At 36.6% G+C, this 12365-nt stretch overlaps 1 protein-coding gene across 1 annotated transcript in view; it reads left to right on the top strand.

The window, feature by feature from the left end:
• LOC106623219 (uncharacterized) overlaps positions 1 to 12365 on the top strand; it is a 112526-nt gene that overhangs the window by 75750 nt on the left and 24411 nt on the right. The window contains exon 4 of the mRNA XM_014243039.3: positions 5519 to 5693. Within this exon, the coding sequence (XP_014098514.3) occupies positions 5519 to 5693 (175 nt within the window). The remainder of the gene's footprint in view (positions 1 to 5518; positions 5694 to 12365) is intronic.

Here is a 12365-nt window from a genome sequence, read left to right as displayed (position 1 = left end):
ATATGTTATACATGGATATTCGTTTTGAGCTTCCACCGAATACTTGCGCCTACATAACGGCATTAAGAGCATTTGTTCAACTATTTTCTGTCTGTATGTTTTACATTTAGAGGCGACTTATGTGCTTTGCCGCGTCCGTCTTAAGAAGAGAGCTCAACAATTCTTTATTATATTGGACTAGTTCAGAACTAGTTTGATTACTAGTATGCGTTCAAGTTCAGTTTTAGAAGAACAGCTGGCGATTGGTGATACTGCATACCTTTTCCTTAGATATGAACTAGTACGAAATTATCCAATATTATCCAGGGGTTAATTATATTAATTATTTATTAATATACTGCATTTTTATACTCTCGCTACAGAGTATCATGTTGCTACAGAATATAATAGTTTTCAAGTATCTGTAGTTTAAAATTTTTAAAAAAGTGGGGGGTTTAATGTGCATATCTCCTAAACCGCTAAATCTATAATAACAAAATTGACTGAGAACAAGTATTTTTAGCACCTCTATCGACAGTGTGAAAATGGACGAAATCGGGTGGCAACTCCACCCACTCCTCATATAACGGTACTGTTAAAAACTACTGAGAGCGACTTTGTAGGAACCGCGTTCAAAATTAGACAGTGGGCGTGGCACCGCCCACTTTTAGGTGAAACCCCATATCTTGGGATCTGCTTAACCGATTTCAACCATATATAATCGGTATATAACATTATTCTTATATATCTATGTTATAGTGCGAAAATGGGCGAAATCGAATTACAACCACGCCTATTTCCCATATAACACCATTTTAAATTCCATTTTATTCCTCCACTTTCCACAAATTAAGCAACAATGATTGTTTCGGGGGTTCTTTGCGTGAATAATGCGTTTAAAGTGTGCCATCTTGTGACCAAAAATTGTCGAATTGTACCAAAACTGTTCAAGCCCCTAAATACTAATTATATATGGACCCCAGTGTCTATAGTTGATTTTTTACCGAAAATATCGGTCAATGTGTAAGATAAATAATTAGAATTCATATAATAAAATAATTAAATTTAACTCTCGATAATAGTATGTTTTTGTGTCAAAAATGGGTTGAATCGGATCAATACTTCCTTTAATATGAAATTTTGCCAACACCTGAAGTACTTTACCGGACTTTGATCCTTGCAAGCTGCGAGAGTATAAAATGTTCGGTTACACCCGAACTTAGTACTTCCTTACTTGTTAAAAATTAGTTCATTAAATATATAACTGTTTTAAAGGCATTAATTAATTGCTGGTTAATTACATTGCCGAATCACAAAGCTCACAAAGGACATGAGATGCAATAAATTAATTGTAGTTTTTAATTAAATGAAATTGTTATCTTTAGGAGATTTGTATTATTCATGTCAGACAAAAATAGTAACGCAGTTGAGTTTAAATGTAGATTTGTCTATTGCAGGTATTCAGTCAGTTGCAATTATTAAATATTCTATGAAAGTCAATATCATTTGTTTGCTACATTAAGGTGGGCCAAAAAACTGTTAGTCTTTTTTCTTATACACCATGAAAACATCGTCTGAACATACGAAACAAAATAAAGTTTGAGATTTTAATATTAAATTTGTGATGTTCGATTTCCCATATAAATATAACAACACAGGAATCTTATTTTGTTTGGATGTTTAATGCATTTGAACAAATTATTGTACAATGAAAATGCAAACCTTTTTGTAGGGAATGCAAAGATCTACGAGTAAGATTTTATGATTTCGAGGCGTGATGTTTTGAAAGAACATAAAAAATTGTAAAAATTATCTTTTACGATTAAAGTTAGATTTTGTCTTTGAAATAATTTCAGATATTTTTTGTAGACCGTTAAATACCCTACAAGAATAGGCTTTAATTTTCATTTAACAGTTAAAAATATTATTTATACGGGAAATCAAAAATCATAATGCCTCAACTCAAACTTTCTCAGAATTTTTATACCCGAAATAAGGTATGTATACCATATACACGAGCCAGTCTGCTCATGCCGACTTGTTTTCTTGTTTTTCTCCATTTCGGACGATACTTTCACGGTATCTAAGGTAAAAAACTCGAATTTTTTTTTGGCGCACCCTAATATACATCGCAACGTTTTTGCTTTGAAAAGCCGCCTCTTTTAATTAGTATGTCTAACAGATTCAAACAAAAATACAAATGAATACAAATACATTTTTTTTGCGCGAACATTCGATTGGCTTCCATGGTGAAGCGAGCGAAACAACAACTGTAAGCCTCGCCAAAAATGCAAGTGATTATATTTTGACTAATTAGCGTCCGCTGGAATTACTTTAGTTAACATTGTATACCCTTGTGTGTGCATGTACTCGTACATAATTACAATTTGCTCGAAAAAGCGTTTGAGTTTTTCATGTAAAATTTTTATAAAAAATTAAGCATTTTAAGTACTTGTTTTTTCTTGCGTTGAAGTTTCTAAAGGTTATATAGTTAAATTTATAAAATATAAAAGTTTGCTGCAAAGGTAAGTGGTCACCCGTTTAGTTATGGATCTTTGATATGTTTTTATACTCACTGTTTCATTTCCTAGCTGAATTTTAGGATGTTAATGTTGACAACTGCTGCTGGGTTCGATTAAAAGGTTATATGCACTAGTGAACTTAAAAAATTGATTATTTTTGCATAGATATCGAATGTTCATATATTTGTAAATAATTGCAGAATCGATAATGATCGAATAAATAAGATTTTTAAGAATAATTTGGATTTGCTAAGTCGCTTTGAAGTGCAATGTTTTTCGCAAAAAACAACTTTTTTTGGGAAGTTCCTATTTTGTCAAAAATTTATATTTTACCTAGTTTTTATATCATTAACTTTAATTTGAGATAATAAAGTATTTTCCTCTCTGCCAGACATCTTTTAGCGGAGTAATTAGAATTTGTAAATGTACTTAATTTTTATTTACAATATTTATTAAATGAAATGCCTATTTACCTATTTAACAACAAAAAAAAAATCACAAAAACACGTTTTTTCTGACTTGCTCGTGGATATAAGCTCTTAAAGGGTTTGCTTTGGTCGGTTCCGTTTGCGTTTGGCGAGAACATCTTCCCACTGTGCAGTAGTTATATTGCAGTATTCTTCATTCGATTTACCTTTATCTTCAAAATAAAAGTAAATGTACCTTAAAATGAAACGCACGTTTGAAATTTAAGTTCATAGCAAATAACGTTATTTAGAAAACTTCTTTAATATTCTCTTAATTAATAAAAATGGTCGACGTGAACAATAGATAAACATGTTAGACGAGTACACGTGTAAATTACGATGGTGAAAGCAAAAATCGCGTGACAAGTGATGCCACTGAAGTTGTAAAAATTTCGCCTTGTTGTCCACATTTCCACGAACATACATGCAAATACATAGCTAATGTTTTGCAAAAGTTTGCTATGAAACTTTAACTAAAACTAATATTCCCCAGCGAATAGATCTGAGTTATATCGGTAAATTACATGGAAAGAAAGGCAAAGAGAGACAAAATTGTTGCGAAAAGCGGAAGCAAAATAAGTTTTGGCAAACAACAACAAATGTGTTTAAAAATCAGGGCAAAAGTAAATACGCTTTCATAGCACTCGAAATAGTAAACAAATACTCGCGAGTGTGAGGCAACTGAAATAAGACTTCCTAGACATCACTAGGCATTTTGGCTTTCATGACGTCAAAGAAGCCGTCGTTAAATGTTAAGGGCTACCTCCTTTTCGATTCGAAAAGCGTTTAGAAACAGCATTTCGATAACTTTTTGTGTCGAGAAGAGCAACTATTAAACTCCACCCAGCTAATGTTAAACTATTGCCAGCTAAATTTCATGCCAGACCAAACTGCGTGCACATCCCTTTGAATTAACAGTCACAAATATTTATACGTGAGAGTCAACATAAACGTTGAGACGCGCTCACATACATTGCAATACCTCAAAAGTCGCCCAGTTCGAGCAATCAATATTTGTTGTTGTTTGCAAAATCGAAGAAAGTGTGCAGAAAATGATAAAAGTTTTCCCGTCAGCCGTCCACCATTGAACTGAGTACGCGTCTTCATGCGCGTATGTGTGTGTGTGTATGAATGCAAACGCTGAGGACTGGGTTGATAAGTACCATTGCACCCCCACATACCCCCCAATTGCAGACATGTGTGCAGTCACAAGTGTTTTCCTTTCCCCTTTTTCCCTCTGAAAAAGTTACGCATCGTGTGTTCGTGTGTGCTAAGTTTGAGTTATGGCAATGACTGTTGTCATTTATTGACATCAAAGAGCAACAACTTGAAATCTCGTAATGAAAAATGTCATCAACACAACAATAGCAGCAGCAAAAGAGAGCTGTGGGGCACAGAGAGCCGAACAAACTCGCAAACAACTTACAGTGACAGCAGACGGCAACACCGACATTGACTTACTGCCAATAGCCCATGGTAACTGAACTGAGGCTGGTGAGAGCGTGTGCTCTTTCTATGAGAAGAGAAATTGTCTCTGAGATTGTATGTAGGTGCGTTAATGGAGCGGCGAGTGTGAAGGGAACTCAAAAATTTATTTCAGAATTCAAGTTAAAGTTTTGCCTAAAGTTGTTGACAAATTGGACTGAACTTTCAGTTGAACTTTGGCTCTTTATTTGTAAAATACAAAAGGACAAGACTTTAATGTACACATACACACACATACAGATATCAGAGGGGAGACACCGATGCGCGACTAATCGCATTACGCGCGTTCTAATGGATATACCACATACGGACACAACAAAAATATTACTTCTACGCAATGACTTAGCCGAACGGACAAAGTAAATATTTTCATTTATTTCCAGCGGTTCGTACGCACATGCTCTTGTGGTGAATATAACAGCGCCGCTTTTACGCACCACATTGACGTAGTTGATTGCCGGAAATCTTACGCATTTCATAAAAGCTTAAAGGCGTAAGAAAATTGTTGTAATGAATATTAAATTATTCGAACAATGTGGGGCAAGAGATCAAAGTGAGTTTATTGGTAAGCATTCCTCGTTGTAAAAGCCTATCGGCGCTTAGGAAAGCTTCGAGGAAAGCTCTTACAGGGCATAACACACAAAAATAAGTAGAGTTAAACTACGGCTAAACATAGCCCAAGATGTTTTTGAAGTTTCATCTTTAACCACGATGAGGCAATTTTGAACGGAACAAACTTTCCTTTTATGTGACGTAACTGTAGCACACGCCCGGTTCACTAGGAACTAAAGGCGTTTAAACTAGTAATTTTCTATTTCGAATACTTTTCCATTGCGGACTAGGATTATTTACCTCAACTCACTTATTATTTTAATGTAAGACAATACGAGAGTGACTTTTAATTATTATGAGCTTGCGCTTGGCAATTTTACCCAGCCTATTCTTTAACACAGAATTTTTTTCAAAATCAAAAAAAGCCTTTTTAACTGATCTTGGCATTTGCTCTCTCTCTCTATCTCTCTTTTATACTAAACTCCTCTATGTTTTACTCTTTGTTTCTTTAAGCTTTCCATCTTTACTCTAACAAAACCGAAGAGCGCGTTGAGGACGACACGCTGGCTGTAAAATACGAGGACGGGCGCTGGTCCAAACCTTACTATGACTGCGGTGGTGGCAACATTTGGATGCTGACGTATACGGTACCGTTTTTCGGCTACGAAAATGGAACATATCATTTTAAGTGAGTATCTGAATCAAATTCAACGTCTCAATATGGTTAACCATTAAAAAAAGATTTCTGAATCCTAGAAAATCCAAATGTAGCAGAAAGTGTATAAATAACTGTAATCAAATATTACTTCCACACACAAATCTTTTATCAACATCATTTGACTCAACAATGCAGAAGCATTGTTCAATTCTCACGCAAATCTCAGTTGATCCCACCTGCCAGAGTCGTCTAAAAGGCGTTAATTTAGTTTGTGTTTTGCATCAGCTAGCAGCGAACTTTCGCAAATTCCATTCCTCTTATTAATTTTAATTAAGCTAACTTAGCTGTTATGGTGTTTCGGTTGCGTTGCGGTTGATTGCGAATATGTTTTTTTTTTAATAAATTCCGTGCACAACAATCCGTTTCGTTGGAACACTGTTTCATGGACTTAGCAAATTGTTGTTGCAATTGCGCTAAGCAAGCAACCAATCATGCACCACTTACACGAAGGCAAATAAAATGCATTTCATTCCGCCAGCATACTCGCATTTGAGTTGATTTATGAGTAGTGTGTCTGTGTGTGTGGGTCGTGCTACAATGACCAAGTTTAGACCGGCTGCTGTCATTGTGGGTCACCAGTCGCTCGCTGTGCGCATACCAAATGTGCTATCATCCACAATAAAACTCATCCGAAACAAACTAACTGGCAGAACTACTACCAGGTCCAGGAACAGCAAGCAGCAAATGATATCAAAAGAGAGGGAAAATGGCATAGAATTCCGAAGCAACAACATAATCACAAATCAAATGGCGAAAGCTGAAACAAAAATGAAAAATGTTGGAAAGTGGAAACTTTCACCCATTTGTAGTACGCGTCAGCTCGTCCTCGCCGGCAGGCAGGCAAACGTGCAATCCGTCGCGCCGCGCGCAACTGTCAACGGCACTGCCAACTGCCACCCGTCACGCTTTGCGCCCCGTTGCTGTCTGTTTGAAAAGCCTCTCAGCGCAAGTTCCGACTCGTACCAGCATTGGCAATGCCACAAAGTGGATATGCCCTATATTCGCATTTGTCTAAGCCACCCAAACCCGCTGCGCTTCGAAATGATATCTCGCTGAGTGGACCGCTTCCATTGCACCGATCTCGCTGCCGTTTCCACTTTGTCTGCTATATTATTCACATTTGTTTAGATTGACATAAACTTGTTTAGTGTTGCTGCTTGGCGCCCCTTGAAAACGCTGGCTGCATTTATTGCTTATTAAAAGTATTTCTCTAGTTATATTGTACTTGCTGCTGCAACTGACGATGACACTTGACTACGCTGAACTCCCTTGTTCTCTTAATGATTATTGCTGCAATTTTCCCTTGCCATCTGCTTATGACCGCTCCTCTGTTGCATATGCTCCTTCTTCATCCATCGTCTGTCGTCGGCTTGCCACTGCTGCGGTTGCCGCAACAGTTTGGCATTTTGCTGAAAGTTGCCATGTTGCTGACGGTGTTGTGTGCAGCCCCCCCTGCGTATTCCATCTTACTGATGCTGTGTTCCATCTCAGTGTTTCACGCTCTCTGGCTGCCTTGTTCATTTATCTAGCACATCAGTATATTTGTCGGATCCCGCAGGAACACAGTAATGCAAAAGGTTCAGCCGCCGTACAGTGTTGCAAGACCGGAAAAAACTTAGTTTAAAGGGAACGAAATTTTAAAATGTTCTCATAAGACATCAGAAGCCATCTATGAATGATTTGCTGGAATAGGCTGCCTCACTAACGAATAGTCTATTCGAAGAAGCTCTGGTGTTCACTCACAAATTTATTAAAAGAACAAGAATTTACCACCACATCAATAGGAGACCTGTATTAAAAATAATTGATGCTAAACTGCAAGCAGAACATGTTGTTGTTATGTGTGAACTTTTTGCGAGCTGAGAGATTTTCGCTGGATGTTGTTGTTGTAGCGGCTGAAAACATTTCTGAAATAATTTCGAGAAATGGTGCCGACTGTCGTGGGAACGGATATTCCGCTCTTAGCTGGATATTCTGGGTCTGTATCAATTACATAGACCCGATTGTTGGAAAGCGATGATAGAAGTACAATTATGTTCGATTGTCAGAGAAGATCTTAAGAAATTTCTGACCAATTTAACATCGTGTTAAAAAATTCACTACAAAATCTTTTAGTTTAGCGTTTAATTTTATGTCCGGCAGGGGGGTGTGAAGTAGTGAATTTAATGAAACTTAGCTTATATGTTAGTTTTGTCGTAGAAAGAAAACAGACAAACCTTTCCACTAATAAATTATATTTTTCGCCGCAGATTCTAGGAACTTGCCACACTGTGTGTGCTAACTCCTATGCATACGATAGTGTCGAGTCGGAACTGGCGCATTGAATTGGTTTTACTAGAAATTCATTTTCAGTGTGTGTAGGCTTACCATATGTATTATATTTATACATACTTATACAAATGTTATTATAGTTGCTCGTGATAGTGTCGAAGACAGTATTCCAAGTATTCAATTTAATAGCAGACCTTGAATAACTCCGCTGAACCTGAATTTTTCGATGCAGAAACAAATGCAAATTCCACGTAAATTTAACGTTAGTCGCCTCATTGTATATATTTTCTTCGGAAAGCTAATCGGCAACGTTTAATTAATGATAGAAAGCTTCAGCACCGACATCAATAAGACTACCATATATCAACAGCAAAAACTATTTTTTTGAGTCATAAGTAAAAAAAAGTAATTTCTCGGTTTTTTATTGTTATTAAATATAATAAGTAGTTATTAGTAATAAATGAAAAGGATGTGCATCATCTACGTTTTCCTCCTTTTTTTCTTTCTCCAATGGTGTATAATATATTTGGTTACTACTCGTATATGGGCTACTCTATGTGATCAAATTTCATACGAAGAAGTTTTGATTATTTCACTGTTGTTGTTTTGCATACTAAAATCCAATAAATATTATATATTTTAAAGAACGAAAATTGTCAAATTTAGTTTGGTTAAGGGGTTTTAAACAGTGGCTGACCACGTTGATGAGCAAATGTTGAAATGATAAAGTTAACATACTTTCACAAATTGATGTCTGGAATTTAATTTTCTAAAAACTTTCACGTTAATTAATATTAAAAAATGTAATCTCTCTCTATATAATCAAGCGCAACTTTCGATGAATGTGAATTTAAAAGACATTTACTTGATTTTCCCTCACCTTCTGTCAGTGGTGTGATACTCATTCAACTTTATCCAGCTGTTTGTCGTAATTATTCCGTTATGTGGCATATCACAAAGTTCATTTGTCTGCGGTAAAATTTTTTAATAATAAGGCAGTAATATGACTTTGCTGGAAATGTTATTGCAAAGAGTGAGGGAGAGAAGAGCCAACTGGCGAATTAACACCAATTAAATACCAAGCTTTGCGTATTCATAAAAGTTGAGCGTTTCTCTAAAAGTTAGCTGTACATAGATAAATGCCTAAAATGCTTATATCTCCATTTTTCAGAGGCATTACACTACACTGATCTGCATAAAAAGGGCAATGAAGAAACAATTTACTTTTACTCATTTATGAACATTTCGAATTGAAATTTCTTTAGATTTCTCAGTACGGCAACCACTACCTGGCACTCATAGAAATGGAACCAATATTCAGTTAATTAGCTGTGAGTTGTGGATACCTTACTGAAAAAACAGGGTTTTGCCCAACACATAAAAGCTTTTCTTTAGGTAAATTTTAGTTTTTAAACTCAAGCTTGGAACAGTGAAAGCACAAACCAACAAATCAGTGCTTGAAGGCTCCCATAAAGCATTTGAGGCACCTTAACATGGTTACCAAGCAGTTAGCCTTCGATGTCATTAATTATCCATAGTACATACTGATTACGTCAAAGAGAACTGATGCAGAAATAAGCAAAAACTGCAGCCATTAGCGTGCAAGCTCATTAAGCAAATAATAAGAGAAATATTGGAGCTTCCTGGTTTCACAAACGAGACAAAGTGGAATATTTAATTGTCACTGGTGTGTGCTTTCATGTTTAGTATTGCATTAGCAGGTTGCGTGTGCGTTAAGCAATGAGCGTTCATAAGAACGCACACACCTACAACCATTTACTGTTTTGTACATATGAATAAAGAGTGTGTACAATAACTGTGTACACACCAATCGTTTGGAAAAAATAAACGAACGCCGCGATTTTCAGTTCACTCAGACCGCATGTGTGCGTGTGTGTGTTTATGTGTAGGCCTGTGTGCGCACCTTTATTTGTGCTTTGCATTGGTTTCCATTACCGATATCTTTTGTAACCTTCTTTGTTGTTGGTCCGCAGAAGCAACAGCAACGGTACGTGAATTTCACAAGCTCCAGCTGTGCATAATTTCATTTGTTGGCGTCGCTGTATCAGCGTCACGCGGCACAGGAGCGCATTTATGCGCAACACGCGAAACTTAATTTCAGCGAGAGGCAAGCGGCAAGCGGCAGGGAACATCAAAAGAGGGAATGGGGTTTTACGATTGTCAACGCTTGTTGTTGCATCTGTTGTTGTGTTGCTGTGTGCAATTCAATATGTTTTCAGCTACAAAGCAAGTAAATATTTGTAAACGTTTACAATTGTTGTTGTTGTCGTGCTGGAATAGAAGCATGTAGTAGCGTCGTGCACTAGGCTTTAATGAGCCGGAGCTCTGCGCTATAAGCCGTTTTCGGTTCTCGTCTCGTTTGCTCTCTTTCTTCAATTTTGAATTTTAATTAAAGCATAATATTAACTGTATAAACTGATTTTAATTTAGTGAAGACATGCTGCACAAAAAATTACGACTTTCGTACAAAATAATGTTGCGATAAAAGCAATTATAAAAGCTAGAGAGCATGATTGTCGCGTGAGTGTACGCAACAACGACATATCCTTGCCAGAAGGTAAGCCAAGCATACACACACATACACATACACGGCTTTGTAACTCTAATTGTACATATGCTGGTGCTTCGGTACGAAAGCAAATTCCAATTAATTACTAAAGGAAAAGGCGAACGGTTGCGTGCGCATAGTTACATTACTCATACGCCCTGGTAGCAGTGGTGGGTTAGCAAGTAGCAAGATTGCTGCTCAAGCGTCCTGGGAATACTGCAATATTATTGGCATTTGTGCGTTATGTATGCGACTGGTACTAGATTAAATTAAATTCCTTTCAGACAAACTTTTAGAATATACACATTTTTAAATTGGAAATATTTCTTCTCCAACCCACATACTCGTATATCGAGTATTGCTATTCGATAATTATGGTGCGGAGACATTATGACCTTAAAACTGGTAATGAAAAATTAAAAAAACTTTGCTCGACAACAAATGGTTGGAAGGGTTAGTGCGCGTTTGGCAGCTGTCAGTTTACGACACGAAAAGCTGTGCTTAAAAATCATCGTGTTGGCATTATAGAGATAGCAGAGGATCTGTTATGGATAGTATTTTTGTCAGTCCAGCTCAAATTTAATCAAATGGTAGACTGTTTTTTTAAGCTCATATTATTATCTATAATATGTTAAATGGCTGTTAAAAAGGGCTTATGATCTCTCTAGCTGATAAATAAACGAAGAAGCTTGATATTTCATACCATTTACTGTTTTCCATTATACCATCAATTTAGTTCCATAGCTATCTACCTAATTACTAATAGTTCATATTCCTCGACATTTTATTGTACTCGTATCTAGAATCGTGATAACTTATTACTCTATTCAAAACTTGCTTATAAATAGTTGTTTCTCGCCTTGACTGAGAACTCCTACAAAAATGGGTGCAATTAGTCAGATATTTTATTTTTTTGCTCTTTTCTTTTTTGTGTATATTCTAGAGCGAACCATTCAGTTATTACGCAACTTTTTTAATTGAAGCCAATACTTTTAATAAAACGGAGGAAAATAGTCAAGATTAAAAGAGTTTAAACTAATTAAATTCAAAATTAAACTCTTCTCAGCAGAAACAGTTACTCTCAAATAAACAGTCACAATGGTTCGAAATAGGCAGCTGCTGAGCGCTCAAAAAATAATACCGTAAATAAACATTCCCTCAAGCACGTGTGAGTGCTTAGAAAAACAAGTTGGCAAGTTAAACCGCAGCGCTGGCGCCAAATTAATTGAATTGAACACCTTTTTCTTTTTCCTGAAAATACATGAAAATTTATATACTTGTATATACCTATGTATGTCTGTGACTTTAGCCTACAGGTGCACGTTTTATTCTGTTTGTATGTGTATCGCAAGTGTAAGCTCACTAAGCAAATAATGTCCAGCATTAATTTCATTTTCCGCCAACTGCAAGGGTTGAAGAAAACTCTGTAAACTTACAGCGAGTAAAGAATTTGATGTCATGCCAACCATGCGGCGACTGCCAGCTGCCAGTAAGTATGTGTGTATACAATCACGCAAGTATATGTACTGAAGCAAAAAAAGTGTAAGACACAGCTAATGCGCTTAGGAATCTAAAGCTCGCAGCGCTGTCATGCGAGAAGTACATGATACAAATGTCAATAACAACAGCGAGTTGCGGCGATGAGACTGGCTCCTGTGACAAGTGCACAAGCTAAAGCATAAATACCGGGGAGAAAAAGCGCTACTCAAAGAAGCGAAACGCTCACCACACTAACCTAACTTAATTAGTCTGCCTGTCCACCTGGATGTCCGTCAGTTTAGGGGACTGTTCAGCTTTTGAGC

Source organism: Bactrocera oleae, chromosome 4 (genome assembly GCF_042242935.1).
Source record: "Bactrocera oleae isolate idBacOlea1 chromosome 4, idBacOlea1, whole genome shotgun sequence".
NCBI lineage: Eukaryota > Metazoa > Arthropoda > Insecta > Diptera > Tephritidae > Bactrocera > Bactrocera oleae.
This window is presented reverse-complemented; position numbering and strand designations above follow the sequence as displayed.